This window comes from Sorghum bicolor, chromosome 6 (assembly GCF_000003195.3).
Source record: "Sorghum bicolor cultivar BTx623 chromosome 6, Sorghum_bicolor_NCBIv3, whole genome shotgun sequence".
Taxonomy (NCBI): Eukaryota; Viridiplantae; Streptophyta; class Magnoliopsida; order Poales; family Poaceae; genus Sorghum; species Sorghum bicolor.
In genome coordinates, this window is record NC_012875.2 from 40,391,892 (window position 1) to 40,405,908 (window position 14,017).

The 14,017-nt window shown below is 53.0% G+C and overlaps 1 protein-coding gene across 1 annotated transcript; it reads left to right on the forward strand.

Moving 5' to 3' along the window:
- LOC110436458 (UPF0329 protein ECU05_1680/ECU11_0050-like) lies at nucleotides 3,120-4,722 on the forward strand. The gene is made up of 3 exons (XM_021463558.1): nucleotides 3,120-3,245; nucleotides 3,323-3,457; nucleotides 4,546-4,722. Exons 1-3 carry the CDS (start codon nucleotides 3,120-3,122, stop codon nucleotides 4,720-4,722), a joined length of 438 nt encoding a protein of 145 aa, XP_021319233.1.

The window sequence follows — 14,017 nt, forward strand, 5'->3', positions numbered from 1 at the left end:
ATACAACAAATCAAAAGAGTATGTTTTGTTTTTTTGTTAATGGATGTTCGGTTTGGGAACCCTAATGAGATGTTGATGTATTTATGTTTTAGTTGACAGATTTGTCAATGTTTTATCTGTCATTTTTTTCGGGTGAGCTGTCATCTGTTGATTGGACAAAAATCTGACAGATTTTGACAATAAATATCTGTTAGTAGATAGCTAGACAGACCCAGATTAAATTGCATGGACTTGGGCCCAAATCGCTCACATGAACCTCTACCCTTGATGAACTACACGTGTGCGTGGAATTAATCACACAGTTGATCTACGGATCTAAATAAGATAATGTTTTGTGGGACCATATTTGTCGGTGTTTTCCCCCCGGGAGGTCACACCAACGAGTAAAACTAGTGCGTGCTCCCCTTTCCAGATGGTGATGCAAGAAAAGACACAAAGATTTATCCTGGTTCGGGCAAGAGAAGGCCCTACGTCCAGCGGGGGGAGAGTTTGTATTATCTTGCACCTAAGTGCTTGTACAGGGGTGAATATAGGCGTGGATGGATGGAGATGGAGTATGGGTGCTCTACTACGTATGACTTGTGTTCCCCTGCGTATCCGCTCCCGGACCTCCCCTTTTATAGTTCCAAGGAGAGGTCTAGGGTACATGTATAGGCGATAGAATAGGGGTCGATAGAGGTATGGCGCGCTGACCTACTCGAGGCCTCCGTACCAGCGTGGCCTCGAGCCGTCTTGTCTTGGTACTTTGATGATGATTACGCGTGCCCCTGAATCCTGCTCCTGTGCATTGTCCTGGACCGGTTTATCCATTGCACGCTTGTACATCGCGACTGCGGCCGCGTCAGAGTGGTTGAGGTGCCGTCCTCTGTTGCCCGACCCTTCTCTAGGAAGGAACGTGCCTGCTCGAGGGTCGAATACCACTTAACGCCTCGTTGGGCAGAGCGCTGACTTTGGACGTCTTGAGGGGGGGTCTTGACGGGACGTTCCGACCACCTCGTTGCGCCCTGCCACACTCTGGCTTATTTGGTGGGCAAGGCTGCAAAAAGAACGATTGGACGGGTGCTTGTTCCCTATCACGCTTCTCGTAACTGACGGGTTAGGTGAGAGCGCAGCAGACGCATTAAATGCCCTGGTCCCCATGCCCGTGTCAGGCGGCGGGCGACGTCCTTGTGCTCGAGGCCTTTCGATTCATATGAGCCTGTTTTCGTATTCGACGGTTACCAGCGGTCGAGCCCTAATCGATTCATACGACGCCCTTTCCATGTTCGAGGCTTTGGACGTCGATGACCGTTTGTGCCACCGGTGGGCGTCGAGTCGGAGGCCTTGACTTGCGTACGGGTGCTCTCGTCATGTGCGTCAGTTAGGGTATCCCTTATTGATAGCCTTGACAGTAGCCCCCGAGTCTCTATTCGAGCGCTTGCGCTCGAGTAGAGGCTCTTCTTATTGGTCGAGATTCTGTGGGGGCGCGCGAGCGACCCCACGGGGGTAGCCCCCGAGCCCTCGAAGGAGTTTTGACTCCTTCGAGGGTTATGTCGCCCAATCTGCGGAAGCGCTCTCGATGTTCATCGCGGAAGATGGCTAGAGGCTTCGATTAGTTGGTTTCGCGTCGGGGTTGCGACGTACTCCCGGTGGAGCGAGCGCCATCTACCCCAGTTTGAGCTCATAGCGGGTAATCCAAGTGAGAACCTGTGCCCCGTTCGAGGGGGTTAGCTGTAGCCCGGAGGCGTTCTCATAAGCGGGGTCGACGTGGTCGGGGTTACTGGTCTCATTCGATAGAGCCCAGCGGCTCGATGCCTCCCCTCGGGGGGATTCCTCTCGACTGTCTCGTCCTCGCCTTGGACATCCCCAGCGAGTCCTCGAGGCAGGCCTCGTTTTTCGACCGCTCGCTGGGCATCCCTCACTCCAGTACTCGAGATCGGCTGTCGAACCCATTTGGTGGGTCTGCCTGCGACCTCTCGAGGTTTTCATGAGTACGTACCTTGGCTTACAGGGGAAGGAAGGGACCCCCGCAGTTCGTCTTTTTGCCCGTTGGGCGCGTCTTTTTAGGCGGGAGCCGTTGCGGCACTGTACCGGCGTAGAATCCGTAGCGTCCCGTCTGTGAGAGAAATAAGGACTGTTAGACGGCGCATTTACTAGGGGAGTTACCGTATCTGTCGGATCTGTCCGTTGGTGGGTCGCCGTCTATAAATATCCTCGGGTCTCTCTGCCGTCACTTCTTCCACCTTCTGCCCTTGCTCTTGTTTCTGCCTCCTCGCCATCTCACACGCGCGCACCCTCGAGCAGTAGCAGAGCCGCTCTCTTTCATCCTGAAGATGCCGGTGAGACTTATCGCCGCTGATGACTGGCGCCCGTCATCGATGACGGAGCGTCGGTTGCTGGAGCTCGAGAAGGAAGGACTCCTGCGCCCCCGCACTTCGTCGTCGCGGCCAGAGTGGATCGCGCCGGCGACGGACCACTGGAAACCAAGGCCGCCCAAGGGCTATGTGGTTTCCTTCGCCAAGTTCCACCGCCACGGCTTGGGCTCTCCTCCGAGCCGCTTCATGCGAGCGCTCTGCCACCACTACGGTGTAGAGCTTCAACACTTTTCGCCAAACGCCATCACCGCCGCGGCGATTTTTGTTGCGGTGTGTGAGGGCTACATCGGGATGATCCCGCACTAGGAGCTATGGCTTCACCTGTACCATCGTGCGCTCTTCCACGCCCCCAACGGGACCACAGGGGTGAGGAAGCCGGTCCGGGCCGGATGCCTCAACCTGGTGTTGAAGACCAGCAAGGCGGAGAAGCCGCGCGAGTACATCCCAGTGGGATTGACGTCGAACCACGCCGGGTGGGACTCCCAATGGTTCTACCTATGGAATGACGATGACCTCCTCCCTGCCTATACCGGGCGTTTGATCTCGGAGCGTCCGGATCACTAGAAGTATGGTGTCATCCAGGCCTACCAATCGCGGCTCAACCCCCTCCTTGACGCCTTGAAGAAGCTACGTGAGGAAGGCCTGACAGCTGCTCTCGTCCTCTCGGCCATCCATCATCGAAGGGTTCTCCCATTGATGTCTCGGACGTTGCGGATGGACGAGATGGGTCCCGACGTTTCGTCCCGGGATCTCGAGGCTTGCCGGATGTCTAATGAAGCGCCTGCGGACGATGAGGTCACCACCAGAGTCAGGGCGGCCGTTGCAGGCGACTTTCAGCCTGAGCATGTCGACGGCTTCCCTATGAGGCCCGATCAGGCGTCGATCAACCTGGTAAGTCCTTTTCCTATTTATGGTTCTGATTCTCGATTTTCTTTGACCTCCTTTAAGACTTATCTTTGCTTATGCAGGGATCGATCGACGCTCGATCCTCGAAGCCTCTGGTGAAGGAGGATGACATGGATCGTGACAAGAGGCGTGAGTCCATAGAGAAGTTGAAGTCCGCAAAGGACTTGGAAAAGAAGAAGGAAAAGAAGAAAAATCTCGTGCGACAAGCGTTGGAGACTCATCGAGCGAAGTCCAGGTAGAGGGGGGAGCCTCAGGAAGAATCCCCGATGAGGACGATAGCGGTGATGGTGACGACGACAGCGATGACTTCGAGGGGATGGCGTCCCGTCTCGACAGGATCCTCGAGGGTCCGCCTCAGACCGGCGTCGACATCCCGCGGACGGGAGTCCCTAAGGGGGCGCCAAGAGGGCCTCGTGAGAGTCAACAGAGGGAGTCATCTCCGCGCCGCTCTCGTGCCGACACCCCCCCAGTGCCTGCGCAAGGTCGGACCGTCCCCCACCCCCAACCTCCTCCCGCGTCTAAGGCGGGCCATCGGGTTAAGTCTCTGGCGACAGGGCCGTTGACCCATGGCCACGCCGCGGCCTCGAGCAAGGGGGAAATAGGTCGTGGGAGTACTAGTCCAGGCGCTGGCCAGGCGGGAGACGCTGAGCCGAGACTTGCGCCCGTTCGTGAGGGGCCTAGAGCCTCGACGCGGGGTGGCTCGAGGCCTGCTGGTCGAGGCGCTGGTAGGCAGGTCGCTCTTCCTGTGGGGTAAGATCTTCGACGTCATGATTCTTACCTTCCGATGTCTTCACACTTTCTCGGGTAACGGCTTCTCTTACGCTTATTCCTCTTTCCTCAGGTTGAAGCGGCCGCTCGAACAGGCCCAGCCCTCGATGGCCAAGAGGCTCAAGGTGGGAGCAGCCTCCAAAGACTCAGGTTAGCGGTTCATTCCCAATATCGTGTTACCTTTATGTCGATCATCATGGCGACTGACTTTTGCTTTTGAGTGCTTACAGGCTCCTCCGATCCTCAGCCGTTGACGGGTGTCGAGAGCGCTCCGCCTCGTTCGTTGGTGGGGGAGTCCATCCCACCGTTGCCGAAGCGGGTTGAGGCGCCTCACCCCCAAGAGCAGGAGGGAGCCCCCGAGCCTCCCCGATCTGGGGTCGAGGGGGATCCTATCACTATAAGTGATGGGTCCGGCGGTGGCGGTCTTTCGAAGGACGCCCGGTCCATGGACGAGGAGGTCGAGGCTTCCCCTGTCGCGAAGCGGATGCCTTGGCCCATCGGGCTCCACTCCGTCAAGGAGAAGAGGAAGAAGGAAGTAGAAGAGCGCAAGCGGGAGACGCAGCAACAGCTACAGCAGGGGCAGCAACAACCGCAGCAGGAAGGAGAAGAAGGAGAGGAGGAGCGGCGGCAAGAAAGGGACCAGCTTGAGGAGCTGCTGGTGCAGGACCGGCAGCAGGAGCTGCGGGAGCTCTAGAGGCTGCAGCAGCAAAAGAGTCAGCAGTTAGAAGAGCTGCTCGAGCCACCGCCACGCAGTCCGCCCCAGCCAGTGCCACCGACGCCACAAGAGCCTCAGACCGGGGAGGAGGGTCTGCCGGTCTATGGTCCACCGACCCGTGCGTGGCTCCGTCCAGGAGCGCCCGCTTCATCCCGGCTGAGCCAGGGCGGGCGGATGGCGTGGTGGCGCTCGCTTGCATGATGCGCACCCCGGTGGACCCTTAGTCCGAGATCAAGGGCACGATCTACGGCATCGAGGGGATCGCTCCCGGATTTCTCCAAGAACGACGGCCGTGGGAGGATCACAAACCCGCCGAGGAGGATGAAGCCGGGACGTCTGGTGGTGGCGCTACCGACGAGACCGGGACCTGGAAGACAGTGGATGATGACGGGTGATTCCCCTCCCTTATCGACCTATTTTTGCGTCATGGGGGGTCGCTCGAGACTGTCCAAGAGCTCATCCGGGGTGTCAAGGCGTGCATGGAGGAGGAGATGGAAAACTGGTGCCCTGATCGGATCCGCATTCGGGCCTCCACCGACCCATCCGAGCCTAACATCTTTATGGATGAACGGAAGGAGGCCGAAAAGTGGGAACATCTTGAGGAGCTTCACCTCTGGATGAAGCACGTGGTGGGGCTCCTGTCCGACCTCGTCAATAACGGGCTTAGTCCAGCTTACTTTGTAAGAGTCTTTGGGCATTAGTTATCGTAGGACGTTTTCGTTTTGTGTTCTTACTGTTCCACTGTTGGCTCGTAGGATCTGAAAGAGACCTCCTGTATAAAGTCGAGTTTTATCCACGCGATGAGGGGCGGGTGGGAGCAACTCCCTCTCCTCAAGGACCAACTCCTAGAGTCGCAGGAGAAGCTCCTCAAGGCTTACAAGGAGCTTTTGGCACTCGAGAAGGAGAAGAAAGAGAGGGAGGCCGCTCTGGCTGAAGCTCGGGAGACCTCGAGGAAGGCGGTGGAAGAGGCTACGCTGCTGAGGGAGCGGACCATAGCGGTCGAGGAGGCTGCGTCTAAGGCTCGGGAAGAGGCTGTATTCTATAAGGATGCAGCCGCCGATCTTGACAAGGAAAAGGTCCTTATCAAAGCTGACCTTGCCTCTGCCCGAGAGGCCTTCCAAGAGATGAAGGTGGAGTGTCTAAAGAGCGAGATCGCTCGGAGCGCCGCAGAAGAGGCCGAGAAGAAAGCCCAAGAAGACCTCGAGGCAGAGCGAACTCGCTCACGCGGGCTCTCTGACGAGGTCGAACGTCTAAAGAGGGCGTTGCTAGAGAAAGAGGGAGCTATGGCGCAGGCGGGCAAGGTGATCGAGGACCTGCGTGTCAACAACACCGACCTGGCGCCCTCCTACAGGGAGATCGAGAGGGCCAACACCGACCTAGTTGGCGAGAATACCGCTCTAGAGGAGAAGATTCTTGGTATGATTGTATCATCGTGTTTCTTTTCCAAGGCGTGCTTTGTGTTATCTAACTTCTCTATGTCGGCCTTTGTAGGGCTTAAAGACAAGCTGCTAGCTGCTCAAGTCGAGGCCTGCTCCACCAAGGCTCAGCTCGAAGGGGAGGTCGCTTTGAACGGTCGGCTGCGGACTGCGATAAGCGATCTCTCGGCCTCCTAGGAGCTCGATCCTGTGGACGAGTCGAGGGAGGCGGCTCGAGGCGACGCATTGGTCGATCAGCTATATTACCTAGGTGCCACGCTGAGGGACCGGGTGCGGGACGTCCTTCATACCGGGGTGAAGCGGGCGATGGCGGTTGTCTCCTCGGGCTTTTCCTACGATATGGAGGTGGTGTCCCACGGCTTCGTCACTGACATTTCCAAGACCGACGCGGAGAACGAGGAGAGGCTCCATGCCTTGATTGACGACACGGAGGCCCCTAAGGAAAGGCTGGAGAAGCTGTTCGAGCCGGAAGTACTTCCTCCCGAGACTAGCTCGGGCGTGGATGAGGGTGGTGAGGGCCGAGACACCGACTGAGGCCTGCGAGCCTGTCCTGAGTGCTAAGGCCCCTTGTACAGTACTTATTATTTTGTCTTTAAGGAAATGTTGTGTTTTTAAGTGGTTTATAAGATCTCTAAATATTTGCTTATTCCTTTGTTCGCACCCTCTTTTGTTTCCTTTTTGTTAAGGCGACCTCGATTGCCTCGAGGGTGAGGGAGCGAGTAGAGTTACAATAGCCCGGGGGCGTAGGAGTTCTCAGGCTCGTCGTCTCTCAGCCCTTAAGGGGCTCGAGGTGCCACTACTACTCGACCGTGCGAGGTTTACTGGTAGGAAAGAAAAAACCACTTGGTTTTTTAGACACTCGGGGGGGTCCCCCCTTGCTAGCCCCCGAGGGGGTATCGACTATGATGGGTCATAGTTGGTACTCCCTTCTAACGTCGAGATTTTGACCAATGAAAAAGTAAATTACTCGAGGGAAAGATCTTATCCATTCATGCATTCATTCACAAGGTCTTGGTACAGAATGTACATGGGAACATAGAGCTTTGAAATTCTAGGGGTAGAATCGATGTAGTTGTTCGATGTTCCACGCGTTGGTGAAGACTGCCCCTTTTTCGTCCGCGAGCTTGTATGTCCCTGGCTTCAGGACCTCGACCACCATGTATGGGCCCTCCCAGGGCGAAGTCAGTTTGTGGCGCCCTTGGTTGCTTTGTCGCCGCCGTAGAACAAGATCGCCCACGTTCAGATCCCTTTTGCGTACGTGCTTGTCGTGGTAGCGTTGAAGTTTCTGCTGGTATCTGGCGGAGTTGAGGAGGGTCATGTCTCGAGCTTCCTTGAGCTGGTCGACCGCGTTCTCTTGAGTTTCCTTATTTGACTGCTCATTGTAGGCTTTGAGTCGAGGAGACCCATACTCAAGGTCTGTTGGAAGCACAGCCTCGGAGCCATAGACCATGAAGAATGGGGTATATTTCGTGGCCCTGCTAGGCGTCGTCCTTAAGCTCCATAGGACCGAAGAGAGCTCTTCGACCCATTTCTTGCCGAATTTCTTCAACCGGTTGTAGATTCTTGGTTTGAGCCCCTACAAAATCATGCCATTGGCACGCTCGACCTGGCCGTTAGTTCGAGGGTGGGCTACTGCGGACCAGTTCACACAGATGTGATGCCGGTCACAGAAGTCCAAGAACTTTTTGCCGGTGAACTGAGTGCCGTTGTCGGTTATGATGACGTTGGGAATCCCAAACCGGTGGATGATGTCGGTGAAGAAAAGGACGGCCTGCTCAGAGCAGATGTTCGTGATGGGTCGAGCCTCGATCCATTTGGAGAATTTGTCGATGGCCACCAGCAAATGGGTGTATCCTCCTGCTGCCTTCTGTAGAGGCCCTACTAAGATTCGTGTCGGGCTTCGTCGATATAGTTCATTATCTTTGTCGTTGATTACGTATGACTTGGCCCGTCGAGCGATACAGCGGGCCTCGGATCGATCTTCTGGTAGCTCGCATCGAATCAGGCAGTCGAGGAACGGCGTGCGCCAGTCGAACGGTCGACTGGGTCGCTGTTCTGCCTCCATTACTTCTGCTGCCGCTAGCAGTGCTTCAATGACGTCGGTTTGTTGGAGGGCGGTGGTTTCGACGTCAGCCACCGAGCCCAAGTCGACGGATGGCTCGTGCAGATCTCTCGAGAATGTGTCGGGCGGGACCGTGCCTCGAGTCGACGCAATCTTAGCGAGTTCATCGGCTGCCTCGTTGTAGCGTCGGGCGATGTGGACGAGCTCGAGGCCGTGAAATTTGTCCTCGAGCCGACGTACCTCCTTGCAGTATGCCTCCATTTTCGGATCGTGGCAGTTGGAGGCTTTCATCACTTGGTCGATGACGAGTTGGGAGTCGCCTCGAACGTCGAGGCGCCGAACTCCTAGCTCGATGGCGATCTTCAGCCCATTGACAAGGGCCTCGTATTCCGCGATGTTGTTGGATGCAGCAAAATGTATTCTGATGACATACCTCATTTGAACGTCTAGGGGCGAGATGAATAGCAGGCTCGCCCCAGCTCCTGTCTTCATGAGAGACCCGTCGAAATACATCGTCCATAGTTCTGCTTGAACTTGAGCCGGGGGGAGCTGGGAGTCCGTCCATTCCGCGACGAAATCCACCAGAGCTCGAGACTTGATAGCTTTGCGGGGCGCATAAGTGAGGGTCTCACTCATGAGCTCGACCAACCATTTGGTGATTCTTCCCGTGGCCTCCCGACTTTGGATGATCTCACCCAAGGGGAAGGACGAGACCACCGTGATAGGGTGGCCGAGGAAGTAGTGTTGCAGCTTGCGTCGGGCAAGGATCACCGCGTAGATTAGTTTCTGGATCTGCGGATATCGTGCCTTGGTCTCTGAGAGTACCTCACTGATGAAGTAGACCGGCCTCTGGACTAGCAGCGCATGCCCTTCTTCCTGTCTTTTGACCACTACCACCGCACTGACCACCTGGGTCGTCGAGGCAACGTACAGAAGCAGAGGTTCTGCGGGATGAGGCGGGACCAGGACCGGGGCAGAGGTCAGTGTTTTCTTCAGGTTATCGAGGGCTTCCTCAGCTTTGGGGGTCCAAGAGAAACGCTCGACTTTTTTCAAGAGTCGATACAGTGGCAATGCCTTTTCTCCCAACCTTGAGATAAAACGACTTAGCGCCGCCAAACATCCCGTGACTTTCTGCACTCCCTTGACGTCTCGGATCGGCCCCATTCTCGTGATGGCCGAGACTTTCTCAGGATTGGCCTCGATGCCGCGCTGGGAAACTATGTATCCCAGGAGCATGCCTCGAGGTACGCCAAAGACGCATTTCTCGGGGTTGAGCTTGATCTTGTTGGCGCGCAGGCAACTGAAAGCGATCTCGAGGTCCCAGATCAAGTCTCCTTGTTTCTTTGACTTAACGACGATGTCATCGACGTACGCCTCGACCGTTGACCCTATATGTTTACCGAACACATGGAGCATGCATCGCCGGTATGTCGCTCCCGCGTTTCGAAGCCCGAATGGCATGGTCACATAACAATACATCCTAAAAGGAGTGATAAAAGAGGTCGTGAGCTGGTCGGACTCTTTCATTTTTATTTGATGGTCACTAGAATATGCATCAAGGAAAGAAAGGGTTTCACATCCCGCGGTAGAGTCAACAATTTGATCAATGCGTGGTAATGGAAAAGGAACTTTCGGACATGCTTTATTTAAACTTGTATAATCGACACACATCCTCGTTTTCCCATTCTTTTTCTTAACTAATATAGGGTTTGCTAACCAGTCGGGATGGTGAACCTCCTTGATGAATCCGGCCGTCAAAAGCTTGTGGATCTGTTCACCAATGATCTTGTGTTTCTCCTCATCGAAGCGACGCAACCGTTGTTTCACTGGCTTGGAACCGGCTCGAATTTCCAAGGAGTGCTCGGCGAATTCCCTCAGTATGCCTGGCATGTCCGAGGGACTCCATGCAAACATGTCAGCGTTTGCACGGAGAATGTCGACGAGCACGGCTTCCTATTTGGGGTCGAGGTCGGCGCTGATCGTCAGCACCTTGCCGTCGGAGCCGCTGGGGTCGAGCGGGATCTTTTTCGTTCCTTCTGCTGGCTCGAAGCTGCCTGCGTGACACTTGGGCTTCGGAGCTTCTGTGGCCAAGGCCTCGAGCTTCGAGGCAAGCTCGACGGAGCTCTTGATGGCTTCCCCATACTCGACGCACTCGACGTTGCACTCGTACGCATGCTCGTAGGAGGAGCTGATGGTGATGACGCCCTTGGGTCCGGGCATCTTCAGCATCAGGTAGGTGTAGTTGGGGATAGCCATAAACTTGGCATAGCCCGGGCGCCCGATGATGGCATGGTACGTGCCTCGGAATCCCACCACTTCAAAGGTAAGAATCTCCTTCCTGAAATTGGCCGTCGTGCCAAAGCAGACCGGTAAGTCGATTCGACCTACCGGCAGCGCCTTCTTTACTGGTACGACACCATGGAATCCACCGGCGCTTGGTTGGAGCTCGACAATATTTGTACATGTAATTGATAGATTTGTTAGTTGTTACGGTGTCCTCAATAGGATTTTAAATAGGTAGTGAGAAAGATGGTTTATACTATGTATAGGAGAGAGATTGCATGAAACAAACTCGCTAGCACTAAGCAAAGTGCTAGGCTGGCACACCTTCCCATAAGACCTGTCTATCTCTCTCTTCTTTGCATGTTGTGTATGTTGCTACTTCTCGTCTCTTTCTTTTATTTAATTTTATTTGCATGTTGCTAGCGATTTGAAGTTGTCCATTGAGGACGCCCATATGCTCTTGATATGTTTAACATGCCACGTGTCACACATCAAAGGTAGGAGTCAATATAAGAGACTTGGATACCGGGTTCGTGCAATTTTGTTTGTAAATAGTAACTCCCACGGCAATGGTTGTAGTTATTAGTAACTTTTGTGTTCATAATAGCAGCTGCTACTAGTATTTGACAACGCTTCATCACATCCAAATTCATCCTCTAGACTTCGTCTTCCACCTCACATAACTATAAGAAAGGTGTGCTCATGGTCGGTCTCGCTTACGAGACACATAACATTATTGTACCCTCTTGTCATTGTTGAGTTGCTTCTAAGTTTTCTCATTCCAGTCCTCTGCACGCACAAAGGATTGGAAGAGCTGATCTCCTAAACCACACCCCGCATCTGCGGTACCTGCTCAGGTATGTTGGGTGATGAGTTTTTGGGGAGTGTCTAACATGGCCGCTTGTTGTCGGTCTACATCGTCTACTTTTCTGTGCTCTTGAACCGATGCCTCTGCTTCGTCTTCCTTCTGGTGAATGTACATGGACCGCACTGTGAACATCTTCCTGCATCGACTATGGTATGTGACTTTGAAAGGTCCAAATGGCTAGAGGGGGGTGAATAGCCTAATTAAAATTTCTACAAACTTCACTAAGCAAGCAAGTTAGTAAAACAAATGGCGAAGCAAATCTAGCACTAGCTCAACTAAGCTATGCAAGCCACCTATACAAACTAGTACAAGGCTAAACACTAAAGCACAACAATAAGAGAACTATGCTAAACAAGCTACACAACTAGCAAGGTAAGCACAAAAGTAAAGGAGAGGTGAGTGATTGTTATACCGATGTTGTAGAGTAGAAATATAGCCAATCAAACAATCACAACTATAAGAGAATCCTCGGCAAGAGATGACACAAGATTTTTTACCGAGGTTCACTTGCTTCCCGGCAAGCCAGTCCTTGTTGTGGCGATACACCCACTTGATGGATCACGAGCTAATTGGCAATCCAAAGCCAAACCCTTAGCGGGTGCCGCACATCCACTCACAAGATGGGGATCCTCCAAGCCACGAGCAATCCACTAGAGTAGCCAATTGCGATCTCCCGCGGGGAAGGCTCAAGAACCCCTCACAAATCACTTGGTGAGGCTCGAAACAATCTCCAATCATGAGCTCGACACCACCTCTACTCCAAGCCATCTAGGGCGTCGGGAAACACCCAAGAGTAACAAGAAATCCGCAGCAAACTCAAGAAACAAGTGCCACTAAATGCAACCCTCAAAGCAATGCACTTGAATCTCACTCAATCTCACTAGGATGAGCAATCAAGCAAGGAGATGAGTGGAGGGAGTGTTCTCTAGCTCAATGTATGCCTCAAGTAATCAAATGTACAAGAGACAACCTCCCAAAGCCAGCCACCAACTATTTATAACCCCCTCAAAGAAACTAGCCGTTGGCCACTTTCACTAGGCTGAAAACGGGGGCATCGGACGCTACCAAGTGAGCACCGGACGCTCGGCCACCTGCGTCCGGTGCACAAGGGTTGGCCACGTGTCCTTCTTGAATCTCGCATGTCAGATCCTAACGGTCACCTGCAGACCACCGAACGCTCTGCAGGTCCACACCGGACGCATCCGGTGCACAATGGACTCATGCGCAGAGAGTTCCGCAAACCTGCGGGTCACCGGACGCTAAGCACCGGTAGCGTCCGGTGCTCACCGGACCCATGCGCAGAGAGGGTCGCAAAAACGCCCGCACACCGGACGCTCTCAGAGTGCGTCCGGTGCTCAACCCTAGCAGGGTCAAGCACACCGGACTCTGAGGCCAGCGTCGGTCCTTCGCACTCAGCGTCCGGTGAGTGTTTCTCAGAGAGAAAACACTCCCGCGACTTTTCCAAATTTCCCACCGGCGCAATAGAAAATATACACTTATTTTTCTCAAAAGCGCCGAATGAGAGGAACCCACACCCCTCTCAACCTTAGGAACTCCACCTCCTTTGTAAATGTGCTAACACCAACAAGTGTCCACCACCAAAGTGCACGTGTGTTAGCTTTTCACAAACATTTTCACCAAAGGAGTTAAGTTAGCACTTTACTAGATCCTAATGCATATGCTCAAGATATGGACCTAGTAGCACTTGATTCGAGAGATGACCGTGATTTCCCCTCTTGATAGTCGGCTATCTATCCTAAACCCGGTCAATCACTTCTCTACTCATCTTAGACCGGCAAAAGTAAAACCCTATGTTTATACCTTTGCCTTGATAACTTTTGCTCCTCATCTATCACCATGATCTTCACTTCATGCTTCATCCCTTTGTAATCATGTGGCCATCTTTCCATGCCACCATGCACCTTCATCACATGTGTTGCTATGCCTAACTCAAATCACTTAAACAAAAGGCATTAGCAACTTGGTGTCATTAATTACCAAAACCAAACTTGGGCTTTCAATCTCCCCCTTTTTGGTAATTGATGACAACCATCACAAAGATATGAAATGAAAACATAATGAACTTGAATTGCTTGTCCAAAGCATTTTAATCAAGCGACAAGGTTGGACAAACATTTCAATTTCGGTTTTGGTAGTGCTAGCTCCCCCTACATATGTGCTTCCATGAGTTTGGTTCAAGTTTGCACATATGCATGAATTGGAATTTTGGGAGATTTATTACTACCAAAATGATGCTAAGGTATATAGAATGGACCTTTGAAGCGTGATACCAATCGGAGTTGCCAATATACCATCCTTAGCACCAATGTAGCTAGATATACATCAAAAACTCAAAATACCTCGTGAGATCACATTATATGTATAGATACCAAATGAAAATAAAACTCTATGCTAGAATTCAAAGCATCATTCAAGTTCTATTTCTAGCAAGCACCAATCAAACAAGAGTAGTATATTTAAACTTGCAATGCAACACAACATTATGTTAGTGCACATTCAAATGCAACAAATGGTTCATGAGCTTGCTCCCCCTATTTGTGTGCTCAAGTTTAAAAGGTTTTCTCTCCTTATCTTTGTTTTTCTTCCCTCTTTTGACTTTATCTT

Bases quoted from the DNA above. Each gene is read 5' to 3' on its own strand.
- LOC110436458 (XM_021463558.1), top strand. From the start codon at position 3,120: ATGTCTAATGAAGCGCCTGCGGACGATGAGGTCACCACCAGAGTCAGG. The intron at 3,246-3,322 runs GTAAGTCCTTTT...TTGCTTATGCAG, and splicing joins ATCAGGCGTCGATCAACCTG to GGATCGATCGACGCTCGATC. The intron at 3,458-4,545 runs GTGCGACAAGCG...CACTCCGTCAAG, and splicing joins AGGAAAAGAAGAAAAATCTC to GAGAAGAGGAAGAAGGAAGT.